At 40.5% G+C, this 25,826-nt stretch overlaps 1 protein-coding gene across 1 annotated transcript in view; it reads right to left on the bottom strand.

Moving 5' to 3' along the window:
* The window catches only part of slc49a4 (solute carrier family 49 member 4), a 47,232-nt gene extending 21,423 nt beyond the window's left edge, over positions 1 to 25,809 (bottom strand). Inside the window, exons 1-6 of the mRNA XM_085435159.1 lie at positions 25,379 to 25,809; positions 21,538 to 21,631; positions 13,304 to 13,575; positions 12,468 to 12,597; positions 7,519 to 7,627; positions 1,913 to 1,980 (exon numbers count right to left, since the gene is read on the bottom strand). Coding sequence (XP_085291285.1) covers positions 1,913 to 1,980; positions 7,519 to 7,627; positions 12,468 to 12,597; positions 13,304 to 13,575; positions 21,538 to 21,631; positions 25,379 to 25,673 — 968 coding nt within the window. The 5' untranslated portion in view covers positions 25,674 to 25,809. The remainder of the gene's footprint in view (positions 1 to 1,912; positions 1,981 to 7,518; positions 7,628 to 12,467; positions 12,598 to 13,303; positions 13,576 to 21,537; positions 21,632 to 25,378) is intronic.
* Between the last annotated feature and the right edge of the window lie 17 nt (positions 25,810 to 25,826).

Genomic DNA, 25,826 nt, shown 5'->3' with positions numbered 1-25,826 from the left:
TTCTTTTAAATATGCAAATAATGTTCAAGTGGGGTTCAGTGTATCTGCTTAACCTTCATCACCATATAAATCGTTCCCTACTCTTTGGCTTTTGGCAAACACAGCATTGTCTTTTCTCTTGAGATCAAATCATCATAAACTCCATGAATCTGTGAGGTGTGTATAGCTTTATGTTCAATTTTATGTTTAAGGAAGGAAATTTGCAAGACAGAAATGTGTGTGGGTTTTTTTAAATTCACCGATCATCTCCTGATGCCACAACTTATTCTGCTTTGGTGGACCTGACGCCCAGATTAGGAATGACTGAGTGTCTCTATCCATCTATCTGCAACTCTGTATTCAGATGTATGAATGTGTCAGATTCAGCTGTGAAGAAGGCGTGCAAATGTAAAATGAGGGGTCACAGTAAATGTTTATTTTCTAATTTGACGCCTCACTGATTCTATTGAGTTTTAATTTGATAAACAGACTGAATGCCATTTAAAATCAGAAACGCTAAAACTAGTTCAGCTCTGGAATCAGCAGACTCACACTTTAAGTTAATTAAGTTATTACACAATGCAAAAGTGACATAACATGGGTGAGATTGTTGCTTGGTCCATGTAGTTTGGTTATTTGAGAGGTTTATTAGAAGGTGCAGCAGGGACATGTGTTACACATCAGTGGTCAGGATGTCCAAAAAACTCCCTGAAAAGCCTTCAGCTAATCCAAAATGCTGCAGCAAGAGTCCTGACAGGGACTAGAAAGAGAGAGCAGATTTCTCCCGTTTTGGCTTCCTGTTAAATCCAGAATTTAATTCAAAATCCTGCTCCTCACATACAAGGTCTTAAATAATCAGGCCCCATCTTATCTCAATGACCTTGTAGTACCATATCACCCTATTAGAGCACTTTGCTCTTGCTCTGCAGGCCTACTTGTTGTTCCTAGAGTATTTAAAAGTAGAATGGGAGGGAGAGCCTTCAGTTTTCAGGCTCCTCTTCTGTGGAACCAGCTTCCAGTTTGGATTCAGGAGACAGACACTATCCTACTTTTAAGATTAGGCTTCAAACTTTCCTTTTTGCTAAAGCATATAGTTAGGGCTGGACCAGGTGACCCTGAATCCTCCCTTAGTTATGCTGCAATAGATGTAGGCTGCCGGGGGATTCCCATGATGCATTGAGTTTTTCCTTTCCAGTCACCTTTCTCACTCACTATGTATTAACAGACCTCTCTGCATTGAATCATATCTGTTATTAACCTCTGTCTCTCTTCCACAGCATGTCTTTATCCTGTCTTCCTTCTCTCACCCCAACCAATCACAGCAGATGGCCCCGCCCCTCCCTGAGCCTGGTTCTGCCGGAGGTTTCTTCCTGTTAAAAGGGAGTTTTTCCTTCCCACTGTCGCCAAAGTGCTTGCTCATAGGGGGTCATATGATTGTTGGGTTTTTCTCTGTATCTATGAAGCGCCTTGAGGTGACTTTTGTTGTGATTTGGCGCTATATAAATAAAATTGAATTGGTCTAAACATGGACAGGTCATTACAGTCTGAACGTGTGAAGTCTTACGCAGTGATCAGTCAATGGTTACGAGTCATTTCCAATGAAAGCCAGTAATATGAAGCTACCAACTGTCGCTCTCATGATGGGCTTGACAATAAAAAAAATAAATAGTCAAAGTTGCACTGCTCTCAACAGTTTTTCAGCACTTAAGTGATGGAGTGAAGCATCCACCATCATTCTTTCATCCTTGCATGCATACACACATGCACAGCACATTTACACCAACACTTCATGGCAGGTCTTTTTGACAGTGTAGCAGACTTGTAATATTTTCACTCATAATGTCAATGCAGTGTTAAAGTACAGCTTCACTTTTAATCCACATTCAGTAGTCAGAGTGGCACAGACACACACAAAAAGGATGGCATAACTCACCGGGCCATTGCCACTCCGAACACACATCCACCAACGGTCGACCAGAAACCAATCCAGCCTGCATCCACCTGTGTTTAAAAAGAGAGAGAGAAAGAAAGAAAACAAAGGAAAATGAGGTGGTGGTTTGGGAGAGAAGCCAAGAGAAAAGAACAGAAACAGAAAAGCATACACCCTGTTCAACATGCAGTCCATGACTGAGGACAGAGCTAGACAGAGAGCAGGCTCTAAGTGCCTGAAGACTGTGAAGGCCTGCCAATCACCGTGTCCGGTAAATTGCCAGGGTTGGCAATGTTGCATGAGTGTGTGTGCGTGCGCAAAGCTTGCTGTCCTTTTTTTATTTTCCAGGATGAAAGTCAAAACACACACACACACACACACACACACACACACACACACACACACACACACAGAAGAAAGGACACTTTGACCAAGGGACTGCCACAGAATCAATAAGAGGTAAAATACAGCACGCCTCCCTTTCTCTCTCTCACACACTCACAGGAAAAGTCAAAGTGCCAATAAATGCATTTGGTTCTCATAAGTCTTCTATTGACAATAACTTTCATTAAGTCAAATTCAGATGGTAGATCATTCAGCGAGGAAGCTGAATCTAAAGCAGGACCTGATGCTTTCTGCTTAATCACACTCTGCACCAATCTGTCAAGAAAGTTCACGATGAAGAAAAGTGGACTATCAAAGTTATTAAATGTAGACCGATTCTAGCTTACAAGTGATGCATGCCAAAATGCCATTATATTTGATCAGAGTTTTGTGTGGGCCAGCCTTCTGTGAAGCAGTGAAGATCAATGGAAAGGCACTCATCTCATGTTTGCATAGCCTGAAGCAGCACAGAGAGGTGAACTGTACTCCCCAAGTAAATAAAAAAAGATCTAAAAATATATATTATAAATCAAAACACCCACAACCCTGTAGCACCTATAATTGCTGTTTATCTTCCATGTAGGCCGTGCAGCACTGATGCTAGGATTTTCTATGGTGTATGTCACATCAGTTTGTGCGCCAGTTCAGGGAGCTAAACACAAATTGCATGCCAAGCCATTTCAATTCAAAAGATACAAATTACTATGTTTCATGTGTGGGTGGAGAGTTAATTAACTGCAGCATTCTCAGTGCTTGGATCCTTTAAAAGGCCAAGCCTGAAGCTTAATCATGTCTGCTATTTTGTGACTGTGTCAATAAGCTGGCGACGACTGCAGTTAGGATGGAGAAAGCCATATCATGTTAATGTGTTTGTTTCTGTTTTCTCTCTTGATCGCTTGTCATAAACCTGATCCTCTGAGAAGAAGTGGCATGTTGTGCTAATGCTGAATCTCTTCGTATAATCCTAAAAATCCACAAAGCAGTGTTTAATGCTGAGAAGTGTTTTATGTGAAGGCAGAACATGTTAAAAAGTGCTTCAAAACTCCCAGTGGTTGTGTATTGGTATTAAAAAAAAAAAAAAGAAAAAGAAAAACTAATCTTACTAAAAGAAGCAGGACGCAATCTGCATTCAAATTCTATGCATTCTAAATGGGTCTCCATTAAAAACTGATGAGCTGAAGCACTAAAGCACCCATTTCCCGTGACCTACGGATTGTGATGATACTTGTATCTGCAGGTTTAGCACATTTCCCCTCTAGAGCTCAAATGGCATCCTTAGCATCGGACGTTTGGCGCTTCCCCTGTGCATCTAGTATCCAAATTCCAGAAATACACACCCTTGTTATAATAGAATAGGTGACCATTTTTACTTTTCTCATCCTTTTGCGTTTCGATGGCTCTTGTCCTAGTATCACCCCAACTCCCATTTCCTACCACAAACAATCACAGTGGAGAGGCACAGAAACTGCGGCGTGATTGCATTTGAAGAGAGCGCCCATTTGCAGGTACAAAATTGAAAAGAATGGCAATTCAACCACTGACATGAGTTTTTTACAAAAGATAAAAAACAACACAAATTTTGTTGTCTCAATCTCTTTTCTGGGTGGCCACACAGCACACACCGTGTCAGTATGGAAATATATTGAGGCATGACTTGCTGACTTGTATTTGCTCGCTGGAAGATACAAGGCCTCGGTGGAGTTTGTCATTTTCTTCCCTCCTGGGGTGATTGTATGTGCACACTATGTTCTAAGAGCGTCAGTAATTTCACGCATATTTTTAAGACTCGAGTTTCCTAGTCGGGCTCCAGTCAAATCACCACATGCTGTGTCATTTCCCTGCCAACAGATCCCCGTGTGCCTCTGCCCCTCTTCCAGTCATTTACTCAATCAATCCTTGTAAGTCGTTAAACATCACTTCTAGTTCGTATTTCATGAAGTCGTAAAAAAAACAGCATGACGACTGAGACCAGAGAGCTGGCTAGGTGCTGTAACAGTCTTTGTCACTTGCAGAGCATGTTTCGTTCGCCTTCATGTTTTATTTCTTTATTAGTTTTTCAGACACTCTGCTGTGGGACAAGAACATGTTTGTATTTCCAATAGACTCTGGGGGAGAGGGGAAAAAAAGAAAAGAGACATCAACATTTGTCTAATCCAGTGACAACTGATTGCTCTTACTGCCTCACGGCACTCATGGTCACCTCTCACTCAGGCTGGGTGGCTAGCTGCGGAAACAGATGACAGAAGCATCTTTATTCCAGAAAAGGACCCCGAAGAAGCATGTGTAAGAAAAATGCTGACAGAGAGAGGGAGGAGGAGGAGAGATGAGGTTAGGTCTTGAAACACACCAAGGATAAATGACTGCATGAATCAGCAGCAGAACTGAGTTACCAAATGTGTGCACTAGAAAAGAAAAAGAAGTGAAAATAGAATTTGAAAAACGGTGCAGTGAAAAAAGGATTTGCCCCTTCCTGATTTCATTTACGCACATTTGTCACACATTAAAGATCAAATACATTTTATTTTAGACAAAAATAATTTTTTTAATGTAGTTTTGAACGAGGATTTCATGTATTAATGGGGGGGGGGGAAGCTATCCAAACCTACGATAAATCATCTGACTTAACTGAATAAATTTCACCAGCCACACCCAGGCATGATTAATATCACACCTGCTGAATCAAGACATCCATCAAATAGAATCTGTCAAACTGACAAAGTGAAGTAGGCCAAACGATTAAAAATTTAAAAAGCAACACATCAAGCCATGATCTAGAGCAGGGGTGCCCAATCCCGGTCCTCGAGAGCTACCGTCCTGCAGCTTTTAGATGCATCCTTGTTCCCACACACCTGAATCAAATGAATGGCTTGTTATCAGGCCTTTGCCAAACATGATGGCATGCTGAAGAGATCAAACCATTTGATTCAGCTGTGTTGGAGTAGGGATGCATCTAAAAGCTGCAGGATAGTAGCTCTCGAGGACCGGGATTGGGCACCCCTGATCTAGAGAAACTGCTAAAAAACAAATATTATGCTGGAAACCCCTCCGGCGTGGATGAATAAAAAGAATTCTGCAAAGAAGACTGAGCAAAATTTCCTCCACAGCAATGCAAATGACTGAATGCTGTTCTGCAGCCAAGGCTGGCACACCCAGTTACTAGGTTTAGGTGGCAATTACTTCCACATCGGTTTGTGATAACCTTTTTTCACTCAAATTAAATCATCAACTGAATGATGCATTTTGCATCTCATCTGGTCATCTTTGTCTAATATTAACATTTGTTTGATGAGCCATTACATCCAATTTCAACCAGACGTGGATTCAGAAAATGATTCCGCAGTAAAGCAAAGGTGTAAACATGTGTTCGTGAGTAAACCTGCACCAACATGAGCAAATCATTGCAAAGCAAGAAGAAATTAACAGGAAATTTCTCTTTTGCTATTAATGCTTTGTTCATTTTAAAATGTCAGTAAGAGCTGAAGGCAAATGCAAAGGGAAAAGTTTGCACTTAAACAAAAATTCCAGTGCAAATGCATTGGTGCTTGGGGAAAGAAGAAAAAGATCTAATTAGATGAGAGCTTGCTTTTATATAATGCCTATTTTACTCCCAGCACAGCGTCTGTCTGCACCGTCTCTGGATGTGACAGTCAACAAAGTTTAAAACAGACAGAAAAACAAGATAAGCTAGAGCTGGGATTGGGATCTGTGGGTGCATCTTAAGCCAAAACAAAATAAAATGCAGTATTTGCTTTTCCTTAGTTCAACTTGACTTCAATGTCTCCACACCCAAAGAACAAAGCTTCAGTTGCATTCGTACTGCACCACGCACATCGTTTCATTTATTTTTAAGCTCAACTTTTATACCCAAGGGATAGCTCATCTCACTGCAACATACTTTTTGTGTTTTCAAATGTCATGGATAAAAAGAATTTGAGAGAAAAAAAAAATCTTTTTAGAACAAATGAAATCTAAGAACAATTTGGTATGCGCCCTGCTTCCTCTTGACAGAGGTATAATAAGAGATAAGATAAGATAAGATAGAACTTTATTAATCCCTCGGGTGGGTTCCTCTGGGAAATTCGATTTCCAAAAAAGCACAGCACCGACAGAAGTTACAGAGTTATACACACACACACATATATATAAATACAGAGACAATATAAATAAAATATACGAAGGGGATAAATAGAATAAATAGGAATAAAAATAAAAAATGTAGAGGGTGTGACAAGAAGCGTTTCATCCCCCGCTCTGCTGCGTGTGATCTCCTCTCCAGCAGCACCTGTCTGGCGATAACCTTGAAAAGATGCTTCCTTTGCCTTTTGACATGCTGCTGTGTTGAGACCTGGAAGATGCAAACCATCCAGAGCTTTTTTCCTTCCTCCAAGCTGCACCACTCAAAATTACTCTGTTTTTCTGTCTCAAATGGAAGATGGCTGGCAGGCATGCGGATAGCGATTTGCAATCGATTGTGCCCTTCACAAAAGACGCAGCTATGTGTAGGCTCAATAAGTGCAAAACAGAAAAAGACAGCACCAAATCAAAATATGTGATCATATTTGGTTATTTTTAGGTTTCACATGGGGAGTGACAGTGTGTATTTATTCCTGCACAAGAGTGGATTAATACAGGCTTGCAAACGGGTTCTTTAGAATTCAAACGTCAGAATTCCTTCCACATCAAAATATACTTCTCAGTCTTGAATATCATCATGTGTTCTATGTGTGTAATGTCATTTCAGTGCATCATCTTGATAATAACAGACTTTACAGTTTACTGGCAGGAAGAACATCTGAGATATATTTCAAGATGCAACAATGAGAACAAGAGAAAGGACCCCAGCTGTTCGCCCCATTGTTCCACTCAGTGGGCCGCATGTGTGAAAAGCTTTTCAAATTATAGACACAGGTGGATGAAAACTGACTACTTACCTAGTCAAATAAGAGAAATACAAATATTCATACATATTTTTTTGCAGTTCACCCACCTAAAGGGTAACCCAGATGAAAACTAGTCTGTTATGCAGGAAAAATGCCGACCTCGTCTCCACACTTTCCTCAAAAGGCAGTCAAAACACCAGTACTGACCTGTTCTTTCAAAAGGGCACTGGAAAAAAAATGAAATCTGAAGAAACAGCCTCTTACTGAATGCTTTGAGGTACTTCACTTTACTGAAGCTGGTGCAAAGGCAGTATGTTATCCTGTGTGTGCGCATTTGTGCCATACCTGGCTGACTTTGGCTGGTGTAAGAACCATGTCGAGGACGCCCGACCAGCCAGCAATCACTCCTGTGGGGACTGCATAGGCCAGTGCTATCATCAGGAACCGCAGATTGCTGAAAGAGACATTAAACATGTCAATCACAAGAAAACAAACTATATTATACTATACATCATCCAGCCTCCAGACAGAAATTTCAGCACATTTGTAGAATCTATCAATGTAATCTTGGGAAAAAGAAAAAGATTTGAGACCAAAAGTGTTTACAGTATGTACTAATTAATGAGAGATAGTATCTCACTGAATGCTACAATTTAACATGCAGTTATCCAGATCTTTCATACCTTGAAAGCATCTGGGTTTATTTCAGTCCTAAAATAAATAGTATATTAATTGCGTATTGGTGTATTACTCCTACCTCCGCTCTTACTTTAGCAAAAACAGATGATTATCTGATATTTATTCGTGTACCTCTAAAGACTTCTGCATATAAATGTGAGAGCTTGGTCACTTGATTTAATTGAAAGGATATCCTCTGCAGAATCACTGAGGGGTTCATAATTATAATCCAAGCACTAAATGTTACTAATTGCATGAATGCATAATGCCGCCTCCAATTACAGCCTACATCCCAGCAGCAGCGGCCCGAGATGAAACAATGAAAGCAGCATAACGTGGTGTGTCTTTCCTGTCCTGTTCATTGATGTCTGGAGGTCTGCCATCAGCTGTCATCCCACGTCAGGTGGGATGACAGCCACACGCACTCAAGTGCTTCTATCTTTGTCAGGGTACTCACTGACATTAATGCATTCTGTAAATCCTGTGTCTAACATTATATACTTGCCTCCAACACTTGTCCCAGACTAAACTTAATGCTAGCCCCAACTGTAAACGCCCAGCGGTTCATTGAAATTGTGCCAGACAGTGACAACTAGCACAAACTACTCCTGCTACTTGCCAACCTTACTCAATCTTCACTCACAGATTTACTGACCAACATTACTGCAACTTGCTCCTATTCCACTAAACAGTTGTGAGCGCGCCCCGCACCCCCCACAATGTGATTACGCAAACAGATTTTGTCCTCACAACATGGATAATACACAGCACACACAGGCACACCACTTTGGCTCATCTCCCTGTGCCTGTCACAACAGAAAACCCATCCCTGTTCAGAGCACAGAGACAGAGAGATAAGAAGCAGCATGAACACTGGTGGGAAGCTGCCAACATTAAGCTAAAGGATCTAAAATAAGGACCAAAAACTCAGAATTAGGAATTTGAATGATCACTCAGAATACTCTGAATTCTTGGCACTGCACTGTAAAGCTTAAAAGCTTAACAGTGTGTGACATGTACTCGTTCAATGACTCAATTATAAATTGTCCATAAGGCAATAAAAATAATGACTGCAACCAGTGACTGCTGTTATAGCTGGAACACTTTCTATCACATGAACCTGTTTCAATAGCAAACCTATAAGAGCCTTCCTGCGTTTGCCATCTTACATTTCAGGTACTCTCATGAGAAAACAGTGTAAACACATTTTTACACAGTTGCTGTTAAACCATCTATTGTTATTACTCCACTCTCTAATGAAAGTCAGATCTTTGATACTGTTATGTCTGTCACTGCATAACAATGTGGTTTAAAAGAAAAAGAAAAATGGATTGCTTTTAATTGTAAACTCCTCAAAGACAGCCACTCGTTTGCAATTAATCACAAATGTGACGGGGTTTGAGGTTATAGTTAAGTGCATGTGAGCCACTAGTATGTGCATTTATTGTTTCAGTAGCTGCAAAACCATGTTTAATTGTTTAAAAAAAAACAAAAAAAAAACTGTAACAATTGCTCAAAATTAAAAGCTATAAATGCATCTTTGATTTGAGGTAAATCCATTTGCAGATAATAACCGTTCATCAGTTCACTGGAATCAAACTGCAGCAGCAGGAATCTAAATGCTACAGCAGACATGAGGCTGACACAAGCAGTTTAGCTCACAGTGAACTGTTTGCAAAAAGGGAGAAAATTAATAAAGTGTATGTGCATTTATGTATGTGTGCCCAATATACACTCAAAGTTGATCCATTTAGAATATATAACACCTCCCCAATCACATGAAAGTCAAATACAATCACTTGGAGCACAAACACCCACACTAATCACCTTCGCCCAGTGAGGTGACATGGTGATTTAAAAATCAGAGCCACATCCTCAACCCAAACAATGTGATTAGAATCACTCAGTGTCTGACAAATGAGGCAGGGCTGGAAGCAGATTCACAGATTGTTGTTGTTTTCTTCTCCTGCTGTTGGTTTATGGACGTAACTCTTACATTTATTCTGCCTCTGCTTTATTATAATGCAGCCAGCATCCTGAACGGTATCAAGCAGGGACATCTGGATAACACTTTGAGGCCGGCATCGCCCATATGCTTCAAATGCAGACAAAGTTCACGAATACACACAAACTACAGAGAGAGAACTTCCCAGGACAAACTACCTGTACGGCCAAAGTAGTGTTGCTGTAAACAAATCCACAGCCCTTCCCTTTCCTGACACCGGTGAACCTCACACAATGAATCGCTTTATTGGAAGAATGCTTTGATTATACATGAAAAAACAAACACCGCCAGTCTCTCAGCTGCAGACGGCTTGTCTCATCTTAAGCAGTATGAAGCGGTTTGGCCTTGGACAGAGTACGTAGGGACAGTCATAAAAGCCCTGTGACAAAGTACTCCCCCTGCTTTTCCTATTAGCACCCTTTTCATTAACCTTGCCACAACAACAGGAAATCCATATCCATGCATTTTTTTCCCCTCTAAAGATGAGCTTACTTAGATAACCAAATGCAAGCAGGCAGACACCATCTATTGGTAAGTTTTTTCTCCTCTCCACTTCCTGCTGGGGATGAAATATTTCCAAAGGAGTCTCAAAGCTGCCGGTGTCATCAGCTAAGTGTCCTTGGCAGAACCGGCTGGAGCGCAATGCATCAAAATGACAACTTTCAAAGTGAGTATGACTGGGGGTGGGAGGAAGGGGTCATTAATAGTCAAGCTTCGGCCTGTTTAGTATCACCACACCGGGTGATGAGAATACAATGATAACTTTGCACCATGTGTGGAGACATCCAGGTTTCTAATTAGACTGCTGCTGTGGCAGCAGATGTGAACAGCTGGAAGCACTCATCAAGCTGAAGATCGTTAACCAGTGCTCGGACCCTGACAGATAAATGGATGAACAGATACATCAATACATAAGCATCAAGCTTAATGGCAAGTTAGCGGGTACCTGCCATCACTGTGAAGGCTACAAAATGCTGCGCGAGGTGCACTATTCAAATCTGCCATCTTGGTATCGGGCCCAATACCAAACAGTTCCTGTCCATACAGGACCAATTCCCTGTCTCTATCAGTCCAACTACCAATTATTCCACATGGTGGATTATCAGCTACTCACAGTAAACCCCGGCTTGAAGATACCTAAAAGTGATGCAAAATGATGTTACACAGTGAGGTAAAATAAGTTCAAACAGCCAAATTCTTTGATCCGCCTGTAATCAGGGTGAGAAACACTACTGAACACAATAGTGAACAGTGAAACCTAAAACATCTGGATACGTTTCATGGAAAGCTGCAGTGTGGTTAATAAATTACAATTAGAGTCATATAAGAAGTTAAAATTTCACTAAGTAAAGCTTTAAAGTTCTCAAACTAAGGCAATCGTTTTGTCTAACTGCTCTATGAGTGCACAAGGCCACAAAGACTCAAGTCACTTTTCCTGCTACATGCCCAGTCCCTGCAGGACAACTGTACGGCTTGATGTTGCTGGACTGAGATACAACATGTTGCCCAAACAGGTCACTGGAAGCCTGCCTATCACAAGTGGAACAGAAACCCTCACAGCTGGATGGCCTAGTTAAGTTGGCCAGAAACCTCTGCACGGATGAGCATGTGCGCATGAATAAAATGTGTCAAAAAACACGTATTAGATCGATATCAGCCTGATCGCATAAGTTTCTGAACTCTTTAATGAGTTAAACCTGTCTGTGCTGGTCAGAGGCCTGTGGAAAGTCTGGCCCTGTAGTGAAGCCATTTCTTACTTCAGGGGACCGAGAGTAGCCAACCAAGCTGGGCCAACTTCCTGGCTGCCATCATCCAGCTTTTTCCCTTCTCTTCACCCTTCCCCAGCCTTAATCCAAACTATGGCCACTGCCACAGGCCTCATTTCTTTACAAGCCAGGGCACTGATTCTGGGGCAATGCTGTTTCCTCGTGGCCCAGAGGATTACTATCCCCATGGTGGAAAGTTTGAAGACATATAGGGATATGGGGCTGCAAGGTTTATAATAAAGTGTTATTTAATCATCGTTTCTAGATTGCCGTGTAGACCTCGCCTGTACCCTTTCCCAGGGTGGGGGAAGAAAAAGCCCACAGAGAGTCAGATCCTCAACATAACAGAACATCTCTCTTCTTCTCCAGCTACATGCATCAGCTGTGTCTCTTGAGAGTTATTGTAAGTAACTGACCCTCACAGTGTAGATGCAGGGTGATGTCTTTTTTCAACAGTGGCCAGAGCTTAGTGACAAATCTAGAGCGAAGGCTGGAGTTTCTTTGATAACAGGCCAGGCAGATGGTGAGTGCCAACTGTAACATAAGATTCTGTCACTTTCTGAGACAAGAAGCATACTTTGCATCACCAAAATAGACTGAATGTATCCGCAGAGCAGAATAAATGCTTCAAACAGGCTAACAACTGCTCTCTTAGAGACCGCTTTCATACAAAATAGCACCGCACGAAGCCAAGTCCAAATACACATCTTTTGTAATCTATTTAAAATCAAGGACATATTAAATTAGGCCTCTTGAATAAGGTTTTGAAAGAATGGTCTCAACATCATCTTTCACATGATTTTGGACTACCAGAAGACATCATCTATGTGTGCATTGGACTTTACCTAAGAAGTCTGCAGATGCTGCTCCTGTAACTGAGTCTCTGGCTTGCAGCGGCCACGCTGGGAGGCATTGGTGGGCGTGCAGGGAAATAGAGCAGGACTGCTCCAAAAAGCACAGCAATAGCAGCCAACTCTGCCGGAGCACAGCGACGTAGAGGAAAAGAGACATACATGTTATTTTCAAAGATGAGACAGTCAGTCCAGTTTGACATTTTAAAAAAAAGGTCACCGTGACATCTAGAAGTCCTCTGAAGCCATCCCCGTGATGAACATAACAGCCCACTAGACAAGACTGTAGAATAAATGCATCTAACAAAACGATGCAATCTGACATAGCATCAGCTGATATCACAACTCGTCTCTTAAAAAAAGCAATGCATTTACTAAAAAGCTCCATTGTAGCCACATTAGTGGGTCGCTTTCATTCCATCATATGATAAGTGATACAATATCAGCTTACTTCTTATGTGACTCCTTTTTACTTCTGAAAACCTGCAAAACTTTTGATTCACAAAAATGTATCCGCTTTGCCCTTAAAAAATTAATAACAATACTACCTTAGGTTAAACAAAAGCCGCTGCCTCAATCTATTACAGCATGCCTGTTTCTCTTTTCAGCATGCTTTTAATTTTCTGAATCAGTTAAGCATATCAGCCCTAAAAAGCCATTATTCAGAGACGCAGTTATGAAGATTATAATTGGTGTTTTTGGTGTTTGTGCAATATTCTTGGATCCTTTCGCCTGATTGTATTTCTGTCCCTTGACGGGGCTGACATGATGTCGAAATGATGCGATATCGATCCAACTTGCCCTCAGAGGCTCTTGCTTTTTCTTAGTACCTGCATACATTACTAGCTGGATCCTGTCCCGGATGAAGATGTCGGAAACCGCTGCCGAGATCGTGGTTAGTGCCTGAGTGTCATTGGGAGCTGGAACTATCAGAGGTCCCACTATGAATGAAGCGGCGCCTCCAAGGTAGGAGAAGAGTGAGGCCACGGCTGTTGCTGTGGCTCTCTGATCAGGGGCAAACCATGTGGTGGACAGATAGGGGCCGGCGCTCATCATGGTGGGGCCGGCTAAACCATTAAGCAACTGACCTCCGTGTATCAACCTGTAAAAGAAAAAAAAAAAAAAAAAGTTCTTATTTAGAAGACATACATGCCTCATATCAAGATGTGCCAGGAAAACACTTCTCTGATATCCCATTGAAACAAACAAAACGGCAGCAGCAGAGCATCACCCTCAGTATCCCTATTAAGTTCAAAATAAACTAAATAAGGACATAAAGTAATGAGGCATTTCTTTTGAGCATCTAAAGGAAGAATGACAGGCGAGGGAATAAAAATAAAGGCATAATTATCCCAGAGGAGTCAAGTAACCACCTGCCCCTGAAGTTTCTTTCTAACTTCTGCACCTTCAGACTGAATTGTGTGAGACAGATGTATTCTGAGAGAGCAGGGCGATATGGCCAAAAATATTTATCACGATATATATTTGAAAATTTGCAATAACGATATAACCGACGATATAATTGATGCGAGACAAAATACAACTCCACAACATTACTAGCGCAAAAAGACAACCTTCCATTTATTTTCACTTAAACAAGAAGCTGGTTTTTATGTACATTAAAGCTTTATAAAAATGTAACAGTGCAAATGCAAATTCCTTGCTGAAAGTTTAACCAAAAGGCATTTCCAGTAGAAATGGGCTGACATATCCTGAGCATAACCATATATAATATCCACTGAAGTTAAAAAGAGGTGCTTTGCAACATTAAACTGCAGTGTGCAGTACGTATTTTTCGGACCATAAGGTGCACAGGATTATAAGGCACATTAAGCGAAACAAAGCAGTCAGATAAATCAAACTTTATTAAACTCATTCTTCTTGCTTCCTCCACTTCTGTACCATTGATTCCTTAATGTTGAATTCTCTGGCAGCTGCTCTATTCCCATGTTGTTGCAGTATATTAATGACTAACCTCGTATTGTGGATGGATTATCTCAGTTGTTCTCCTGACTGAAGTTTGGTCCGTTTACAGTATCCTGCCATGCGACTGAATTTGTCTCCAACTATCAGGAACCTTAACGTTAACTTTTATAAGTGGAAAAGTGTTAGTGTTCGTCCTCCAGCTTCACTGTTTATGTTATGCTAACATAGCTGTGTCGCTAGCGATCACGTAGCACATCATTATATACCAGCTAGCCCAACTTCAGTAACCCTACAAACGTCACTGCTGTTTAGTTTCCTGTCTTCATTTATGTTGGAAGTGATAGCAGAGCTGTACGTTTGATTTTTTTCAGAAATCTCTCAGTCAGAACATGCAATATCATGCTTAGGTAACTAGCGAAACTAGCGAGCTAACTTCCGCTAGCTTCCTGCTAACTTCTAACTCCGTTAAATGTAATAACTTTTGTTTTCATGGATGCCTGGAAGTTAAACTTTATAGTTACACCTGGTAAAGCAGCAATGCTGATCGTTTTATTAAAGATGAAAGAATTTAGACAGTTTTTAACTCTAAGTGATGCTGCAGTGTTGTTTGACCTGAAGTATACGGAGTTTAGGACCCAGATTACTCCCAGATTTAAGAGCATCTTAGTCCGACAAATACGACAATAACAACGGCCGCTTGCATGTTCTGCAAAAAATGTGCTTTGTTGTGTATCTGACGGACAAACACCAAACCAGTTCCACATCACTGAAGTTGCACCATTTTTACAAACCAATTCTGGTTCATCTGTTTCACTCAACAATCGGCCATGTGCGTATGAAAACAAAGGCACTGCGCATGCGCGTTTTACTCATATTCTATCGCGATATTTCATTTTCCTATCGTTGCATAACATTATACCGGTATTACCGTGAACGGTATAATATGGCCCAGCCCTATTCTGAGATGTCCCCGGATTCCACCAGCACCCCCACCACCCCCTCCAGAACTGTCTGACCGAGACAGCCAGCCGCTGGAGACGGCTCACGGCTGATTGATTGTCTGTACACTCAGTAAAGACTCCCTGGCTCAGCAGGGAGAGAAGAGAACGAGAGAGGAGAGGGGGACACGTGAAGATGTTGGGTTAATTCTGAGCTTATGCCATTTAAAAATCTTCTATAATATTGACTGAAAAAATATTATCAGTATCAAAATTATTAGATTTTACACTAACACTTAATATAAAAAAATTCCTTGAATGGCATTTTGTTTGACAAAACCTTTAATTCTAATACTGAGCCCTGTCGAAACAATATAGTTTATGCCTGCTTTATGTCTAAAGCAGGCATAAACTAGTTTGTTCAGTCTCCACTGTGCTGACATGTCTCTGCCCTCTAACTCGTTCTAACTTTGGAGTCCACTGCCTCTGGGGTTCACAGATAAATGTGTCACAGCAGAATACAAAGTGCTGTGGTCAGTGACAGGCTGATTGGAGAATAACTTGTTCACCCTCTATCTTCTTCCCACATCTCAGACCTGCTAACATCCCCTCCTACACACCAACACCTCCTAAAATACTCTGTGCCTCATACTTTTTATTCATCCCACCTCTTCTTTCCTTGTTTCTCAGTCTTTATCGCTAACTGGGTATGTTTTCAACACTGACACTGAATAACCTGGTTATCCGAGTCCCCGTTTACACGATTCTGACATCATCGAGCTTCTCTGATCTGGTCATTTGCGTTGGTGCAGACATGTCTTTGACTCCTCCGCATCCAACGTGTGTCATTTCTGTACCGAGTGAGTTAACTCGACAGGATGCAGATGAACCCAGTGCCAGGACACTGCTGTATTTACAGCTGTCATTTTCTTCATCTAATTATGTGAGAGGGGAAGTGTGAGCAACAAGCAGTAAAAATTTATCCTCATTATTGGCGTCACACTGTCATTTTCACTTAAGCATGTAGGTTATCATTACATCACTTGTCATTATGTTTTCATTGACTTAACTACATGATTTCTATCAAAGAGTCTCCCCATCATTACTTCTTAACTAAACATAAACACCAGATTCAGCAAACGAGGTGTTGACAGAGCAGCCAGAACCAAAAATAAGTGGTCTTCATGCTCTCAAGCACCAAATGTGCTTTTCTATCTACCCTACTGCATAAAAACCTCTTGAAACATTCAGAAAATGATTTGCAGCAACAGAGACTACTTTGGTAGCTCTGCATCTTTGATTTGGCAGATTTTTTGATTTTCAATCTCCCCGGGATCTAAGCAGGGATCCTCTGCTTGTGTAAATGTGTAAACCACTACACTATGGAGCCACTGGTATAATCTCTGTATGATTAAGACTTGTGTGTACTGGCAAAAACAAAATCTACAGCTGCAATAGTTGGCATCTTATTGTGGCCGTCCTCCATTTGGATGGGTCAGTGTGCAAAGATGGCAATGCAGGTAGCACGAAGCAAGCAGGTCTATGAATTAGGCAGCACGATGTGAGCAAAAGCTAACATTTAATTTGTATTTTATGGTAACAACGACATGATTTATAATATGTTCTTGATACATATGACATTTTTTTACCTACCACACCGAGCCTTTGAGTCAAGCTGGCTGTCTGTCATTGTGTCTGTTGAATTGAAATCGAGAGCTACCCGGAGCCAACTAGCACAACAGTCCCAATCAGGTTTTTGGGCGCACGTACTGATTACGGTCTTATTCAGGACTCAAAAGGGTGCAGACAGAGTGGTCCTGTCCACCTGCTGTACTAGACATTTTCATTAGATGATGATTATTCCAAACCCGGCACTCTAATCAACTTTCTCCAAAAAAACAAAAACAAAAGAGACAAAGATACGCAGCATAATTTACAACAGTAACTGTGACCTACAGAGATCTCATTTTGAATCTCACCAACAATCGAAGCAGCTCAACTGTTTTGTTTTTAAATTGCATTTCATGCACAATACAAACCAAATTAAAACTTATGGAATCAACTAATAACCTGAACAGTCGACGGTGGCTTTCAGCACTTCACACCTTTTAAAAAGTTTGACAAAGTTTGGTCAGTAACCAGCCTCGCTGTATTAGATTAGAGAACAGATGAGACTAAAAAAAGTGCCTTTAATATGACAGGTGATGAGGACGGATGGTGACTAACACGAGGATGAGCGGTCACATGAGACTGCACTGTGGCTGGCGAAGCAAAGAGAGGGAATAGAGCAGCTTTTTCAAGAAGAGATGATTAATCACTATTTATGAACCCTGTCAGACTGAATCTGATTGAGAATGAGACAAAGAAACCTGCACTACAGCGAAGTCATTTGACTGCTTCTGCTCTGCCTGAGCTGACAGACCAAAATTCAGCCATCACAAAAAGGCCAAACCAATTCCGCCTTGAAAATGGCACCATCGCAATTGTTGGAGTAATACGATGGGATCCACAATTTTATTTTTTTTTTCTGATGGCCAATCAGACATTGTCGGAGTGAGTCTGAGATGTAACTGATAGACGCTAATCACACAGCTGGTCTGTATTCGAATTCATAACACAGACGGAGATTGAAATAGCAACAGAAACTAGTAGACGCATGAAAAGCCAGGGAAATGAGAAGGGTTTGAAAAAAGAAAAATAACCTTTGATTTGAGAGCAGAACTAATCACAGCAAGGTCTAATCAGTGACTGCCAATTCAACAGCACCTTTTATCTCCTTGACTGAACCTCACAAAACAAACATTTTTTTAAATGTGGCTTCACAGAAGATCTCATTTAAAAAAAAAAAAAAAAAGAGAGAGAAAGTTCCACTTTTCAGTGTTCAAACATTCACAGCTCCCTTTGATTTTCAAAAATGGATCTTAAAACCTCAAAACAAAGAGACGCCTTACTTCCTCAAGAGGTTATCATAAAAACAAAGAGGTAATCGCCTTTTTAAACATGAAAAGGAATCTGGAGCAAACAGATCTGCAGGGGGTTACTGAAGGAATGTCACGGTTTCTAAACCTGGATAGACGTCTCCTCAAACTATTGTTTGATCCCGCCTGCAATGTCCTTGAACACCATATCCAAACTTCAGGAATCTGAAAAACTTAACTGCTCCATTATGTCGCGATTCCCTCTCTAAGGTAATCTACATCATCATCCATCTGATAAGTATCCTCTGCATGACAGGCAGCACATTCATCAGCGACACCCGTCAGTAAACAAAGCCCTTGCATTTTGATCACTACTGCAAAGCAAAGAGTGACCTCTACTGGTGATCCAGCTACATTAAGCTTTGAGTCTCTACAGTTCTATAATAATCCAGTATGCCGTTCATCGCCTTAAGATCTATGACCTATAACATTTAATATGCAAATTAAACTGAACTGTGACACACTAACATTTGCCGTGTGATTCATGTCCTCTTTGCTTTCGCCATCCTATCTTGTTTTCCACTTTGAATGCCGTATCTAAAGAGCTGAAGGTCGCAGCAGAGCAGCATAACTCTCATCGTGGTACGGGTGCACAGCGGGCAGCGTTAAAAACTCTTAGCTCGACCTGAGCGGACATAAAAACTTGATATGTCATGGCTGGATTCAGCAGAGGTGAAATTGAAAGCTTGCTTGTGTGACTGGCTTTTGGACTGAAGTGACACTCGAGCAACAGCGAGAGGCAAGTTGAAAACTTCTAACAATACTGCCCTCGAGCGCGTCCAAAAAGAAGAGGAAGAGCTTGGTATTTTATTCCATTTCCTCTTTACAGTAAAAGCCTTTTGCAACATTAGCGTGGTCGAAATATGTGTGCATGCACGTGCTTTGGGATTTATTTTTTTAAATAATTTATGTCAAGTCAAAGTTATGCTTTGTGGAGATGATATTTTTACCTTCAGCTTACAAGATGTGATTAGGCTAAAAACCACTTCAGCTTCACAGACCAACACTCAACGATGCGCATGCTGTTGTTAAAGTTTAACAATTGAAGCTGAGTTTACATGTCACTGCTGGAGGTATATGAATTTGCAACTGCATTTTCAAACTGAAAAAGAGGAGAGACACCGACCATTACCAGGCAGAGACTAATAAAAATGATAAATAAGAAATATGGAAGTGTAGAATCCAGTATTGCTGCCCTCTAAGAACTGAAAGTCAGGATATAGGATGCAGTCTCTTCTGAATCTGTTTCTAAATAATTTAAATCCACCAACACTTTAGTAGTGTAAAGACACTGGAGTGCTCTTCATTATTCTGAAGTTATGTCTTTAAATTTAGTGCTAAAATAAAAACTTCAGCTCTCTACAGTCTCTCGAACAACAACAACAAGAAAAAAAGATTCCATAGCTCTGTTTGCAGGCCAGATTTAGGTCACTGTCGCTCTTTATTGGAGACTTTTTTTTAAGGCCATATGGTAGCTTTGATGAAGCTCAGCTTTTACTGCATGAAGACAGATTTCCTGACAAGAAACTCCTTTGCTTTGGTATTTGTCCCTTTTACATAACAGGTAGTTCCAAATGGGAACATCCCTGTCTCAGCGAGAGTAATTTGCCAATGAAAACACATTAATAATATTAAGCTTTTAGGTCACACTGTAATCTATCAAAGGTCAGTTTCCCAGATAAGACATCTGCCCACATCTGCACATGGCCCAAATGTATTGCATCTTTCTTTTAAGAGGACTTAGGCTACTCCTGATTTAAAGCTTTAGGGTTATTACAAACAGGCTGACAAAAATACAAAAACTCAATTTTATAATCATAAATTAAAGTTGCAAAGCTTGATATTTCACTCCAAACTGTAAATACTTTTTTGGGACAGACTATCGCCTGGAGATCGTGGTTATATCAGTTATTCTCCTTGTACACTGCCAGGAGCTTTTCCTGCCTTATTTCTTTCTTTAGGCCGTATCACTATATTAGCAGCTAGGTTTTCTTAGTGCAGCCTCACGAGACAGAAAAAGAGAAACAAATTAATTTATCTGCTCTTTGAAAGCCAAAACCTATTTTAAAAAGCTCCAACTGCATAAAGTGAAAGTGATATGTGACTTATTCCATGGAAATATGATTCTCTTTATTCATTATAACATACTGCCTCATTGTGAAGCCCAACAGGAATCATTACACAGATTACCACCAAAAATATTCAAGGAAATTAGATTTTTTAAGGCACTGTATAATTGAAATGACCTTCTCTGAGCTCTTACCCTTTCTAAAAATGAGAACACTGAACTCAAGTGAAAATGAGAATGAAAGTGGGAAACTGGTTTCCAGCAACAGCCTGTCAAAATGCTGTCTGATAAGTGAGAAAACTGCCAGCAAAGACACCAAAAGAAGCAAAGCGTCCACACAGTGTTGATCTGTCCTTCACAATCACATCCTCTGCCACATAAATAGTCTCATTGTCTCTATGCAGTTACAAATCTGCATATCAAGAATGAAAAAGAAGCACGACCTCAGCTTCAGTACAAATGCATACAGTACAAGACCCTAAGAGGCCACTTTTGTGCAGACATTCATGATTTATTGACTTTAGTAACTCTCTGATTTTTCCTGTAGTGATATCAAGAGGTTGATAATTATTGTTTGTTGTGTTGCGATATGTGACCTTTTGTCCCTTCAGTGCAATTTGAAATGTAATTACTTTATTATTCTGTCCAATACTTTTGCTGGTGACCATCTTGGAACATTTAGCAAGCACAAAATTGACATGACAACAGAAAATTATGGACCTCTGACATCTGTGCATGCCATCTTGATTAAATGATTCATATTTCTTCTTTTAAAAAAACTGAATGGAAACAATTATATGAAAAAAAGTTTAGTTTTTCACGTACTGCCAAATCCCAATTTGTGTAATCTTGTCAAACGCATTGCACGCATTGGCAAACATCACACAAGGGTAACTTTTCCATGGTCCTAAGTAACTTTGGCCAGTAGCTCATTTCATTTTCAATGAAACGCTGTGCAAAGCTGGTCCTAAAATGATTACGGCACTCACTCAGAAAATTTGCCTAAACTGAGTTATGGAGACTATAGAACCTGTATAACTGCAGTGCAGCTCATGAGTCACTTTGCACCGCCTTTCCAAAATCTTTCAAATGATCATCATCACACTTGCATCGTGCCGCCATCTGCTACCTTAATATTTACACGGGCTTCTTACCATCGTCTCAAAGGCTGGCCTGTCAGTGGGATACTTCTTAGAGCTGCTCCTAGCACCATGAAGAGGGTAGAGAGGAGGAGGGATGCTCGCAAACCTGGAATACACAACACACTGCATCAACACCGACGTGTAAGAAAAAGTAAAGAGACAGCAGTGAACATGGTAGGGATTTCTCAATTTTTGCTACGACAAAGGATTATTTCTGTTCTTATTGAATTAGTTATCTAACAATAAAAAGAAAAAAGTAAAAACAAAATCCAGTTTCCTGGAGCTATAAGAGACTATAAAATAAATAAATAGATAATAAGCAAAGAATGATAACAGAGGAAAGCAGCAAATTAACACATTTTAAAATCTGGAACAAATATTTTACATAATTACCTTGACCAAGGAGATTATGTTTTTGGTAGTGTTGATGTCAGTCTGAGAGCACGAAAAGTTATGAATGAATGCTGATAAAACTCTGAAGGGGTGTAGAGGGGGGTCAGGAAGTACTGCATGAAGATTAAAACATCCTGTCACTGCTGACCTCTGACCTCTCCTTCAAGATCAAAGTGATAATAATGCTACTTAAAACCATGTTTCTTACTGCCTTTGTTTGTATGAGGAGCATTTAAGAATTATGGGGATTAGGGCTGGGTCATATCATACCGTTCACGTTAATACCGGTATAATGTTAGGCAATGATAAGAAAATGAAATATCGCGATAGAAAATGGGTAAAATGCGCATGCGCAGTGCCTTAGTTTACACATGGCGGCGATGGAGAAGGGCGAAAGCGGATCGTCGAATGAAACAGATGAACCAGAATTGGTTTGTAAAAATGCTGCAACTTCAGTGGTGTGGAACTGGTTTGACTTTCTTCCCTCAGATACACACCAAAGCACATTTTTTGGTAGAGCATGCAAGCGCATGCACATAAAAAACAGCTGCTTGTTTAAGTGAAAATACATTGATGGGGTTTTTTGCACTAATAAAGTTGTGGAGTTGTAAAGTATTTTGTCTCGCGCCACTTATATCGTCAGTTATATCGTTGTCGCAAATTTTCCAAATATATATCGTGATAAATATTTTTGGCCATATTGCCCTGCCCTAATGGGGATTCTAAAAATACACATTATTATAATTTGCAGCCAACATTACAACGTTACATTTCTCATCTGCCTTTTGAGTTGACAACTTGACCCAAAAATCTGTTACAGCTTTAACGAAAGTATTGCCAAGAGAAAGACTGAGCTGCCTGGTTAGTTAGAAATATACTGTAGTGCAATTATTATACAATAAGCTCTAGTTAAACATGGCCAATTATTCACAAGTGATCTAAATTAATGATTACAGTCTACATAAATACAGTTTTAACCAATAACTGAAAGGGATTGGAACGCATTTGGCCAGCATCACTAACCAAGCAACAACAAAAATCTTAAAACAGAAAATTCCTTCTTAAATATCACTTGTGTAACAGCAAAAGTATGAGAACTGTTTCTTTCACCATTAACTCAAGTCTCATTTCTCAGTTTCATCCACATGACAGCCATTTAGAGAATTATGTGCACTTCCCCATTCTTTTCTGCATGTGAACTACCATTTCTGAATGTTTGATTGACAGGTTCAACTAAATGACCGCTGTGGAAAGAGGATCAACATATTAACAACATCCTGTAGGGCTGGGTCTAACTGATGAGCAGAATGCAGACTTTATTGATACCAGTGCAGTTATGAATTCTGCTCCTCAGTTAGATTATTTATCAATTCCGTTATTGACCCTTGATCCACTTTCTTTTTAGAAAAATGAGGACTGTGCAAGTTTTGAGCATGAAAGCGAAATAACAGCAAGACTGTATGCAACTCACGTACAAGAGCTTCACTGCCATGAGTTGGACAAGTTTATAATATACAACCTCATAAAACCATTCTGAGCAGTATCAACGGAAGAAAAAGAGAAGCTTGAACGTATTCCAATAAACTGGAAAGCTTCCCCACTTCATATCATATAAGCTGATGCTATATTGACTTCCTACTATAATGGCACCTTCATAGACACAGAGGCCGAGAAGCAGTTGTAGTTCTGCATTAAGGTTACATAGAAATAGCCACCTTTGCAAGGTTTGCCAATTAGAACTAGTTGCAGCAGGTAATCCAAAAATTATTATCTTAATATTTGCTAAATTGTTTCTACCAAAGCGCAAACAAAAAAGGCAAATATTTGCCACTTCCAGCTTTTCCCAATATGCAATTTTTATGTTTTTGTCATTTATTATTCATGCTCCTCAATTGTTCATCAGTACTTATGAGTGAAAAACAAAACATTCATAATGTTTGTCTTGAGAAGGCTTTAGCTGTACTGAGCAGCTCTCTAAATGAATGCATGCACAACTGTGACCACATTTCCAGTAAATGAAAGAAAAAGCCAGCAACATATTTTAGAGAAATGCTGGAGGCCATCTACCGTAAATGAGACCTGCAAGTTTACAGCTGCATACTTCAATGCACAGTATGCATCTACGTGCTCAAGAGACAGTTTGTTGACATGAAGGGCAAGTTAATGATCACTACAACTGCAGCCGAAAAGCTATAGTTACTTCCATATATTTAGATATTCATTTTATGTCCTTGTCACAACTGGCACCATGAGATGGTATATGCAGCCCATTCAATTTACACAGGTAGTCCAGCTACCTGTCTCTTGGCACTGTCTCATGAGTGAGGAGATACCAGGGGAGGGCTGGTACATAGTGGCAGTTGGACAGGCCCATTTAAGGCTTTGACACAACAGCAATAGTGTATGTGCAAGTTTGTGCAAAAAGGAACTGGAAGAGCATTCCCAGAGCTCTACAACATGACCACCGATGGGATTACTCATGTGCGTGTTTCTAACCAAACCCTCAAAATCAGACTCCATATGAGTATCATGAGGGTCCAGGTTGCTTTCTGTGCTCACAGAACAAAACCATGCTCACTTTAAATGAGAGGAAAACAGGCAGGTCTGCCACTGGTGCCCAGTTTTCCCAAAGGGATACCAAGTACTTTCCCCACAGTCGAGCTGGATTAGATCTAAGCATATCACAACCTTTGCAAGTCATAGAAGTCTTTTTGCAAGGGCACACCATGGTTGACACTTCTTAACTCAGATGCAGACATGACCACAAGGTTTTTTGTAAGGTCTGAGTGGAATCTACACCAGGAAGAATTTACAACAAGTTACTGAAAGAAGCAGATACCATTATCGAGTTGCCTACAAATAAATTAGGCAACAAAAACACCTAATTGTTAATGTGATTGTGATCACAAGGTTGAGTTATGCAACTTCTTGGCAAGATTGTGCATGGACCAGCAGTCTGGTGTTGTTAGTGCCTTGTTACTGTTTTTGTCATCTGACAACCAGCGTGGTCATTACAAACTTCTACAGTCAGGTGATGCAGAGGAACTGGTTTGGTAAAGCACACGCAAGAGGGCTACTTTCATTCTTTCCAAGAAATACTGCTTTTGAACCTGAAAATAAAGATTTTTTTAAAAAGTAAATTAAGACTTGCTTGTCCCATATAAGCACTTTCCCCCCCACCTCCCATGTTTCCAACTCATCTATGTGTCTTACTGGGCACAAACAACCCATTTAAAAACTGAATGAAGACTATAAGGTCTCTTAAATACTGCATTTTATCAGAGTAAATATATTCTGCGATTGCATAAGGTCAAACTAATGATAAGAGAAATTTTCGAAACCTAAAACAAAATACGTCGTTAAGTTACATCGCTGTAGATCTTGGTGGGGTGAAAAATCACCAGGTCAGGCACAATCATCGTTGAGGTATGACACAGTGTGCTAAATTAAAAGAACTCACCTTTTTTATCCATTAACCACATAAACAGCAACCAAGGGAGGAAGCCAGCCGGGCCCCACAGCACCAAAATCGCGATGTCAGACTTGGTAAAGCCGTAAGCGTGAGCGGCTGAGTTCTGTATGGGACCCCAGAAGTTCCACACCATTCCCTGCATCAGTGCCAGCAGGGAAAACAGGGTCAGAACCAGCCATCTTCTCCCATACACTCTGCTGTTTACCGGATTAGTGTTCGTCTCCACATAAGAAGGAACAAGAAGCGGCTCCCTCTCGGCCTCGGTGCTCGAACCGGCACCCATATTAACCTCCCGTTTGTCAGGCTAGTTAAAAATTCCGGTTTTAACGACGGTACAGCAACGACAAACTACCTCGGCCACACAAACAAAAACAGCCGATAGCGTCTAATGTTTGCTTTAACTGCGCATGTCAAACCGGAAATAGTTGCGGGTTTC

The sequence above is a fragment of the Copadichromis virginalis genome, linkage group LG16 (genome assembly GCF_057382275.1).
Source record: "Copadichromis virginalis isolate Kocher_CV1m ecotype Utaka linkage group LG16, C_Virginalis_male_GT1.1, whole genome shotgun sequence".
Lineage (NCBI taxonomy): Eukaryota > Metazoa > Chordata > Actinopteri > Cichliformes > Cichlidae > Copadichromis > Copadichromis virginalis.
This window is presented reverse-complemented; position numbering and strand designations above follow the sequence as displayed.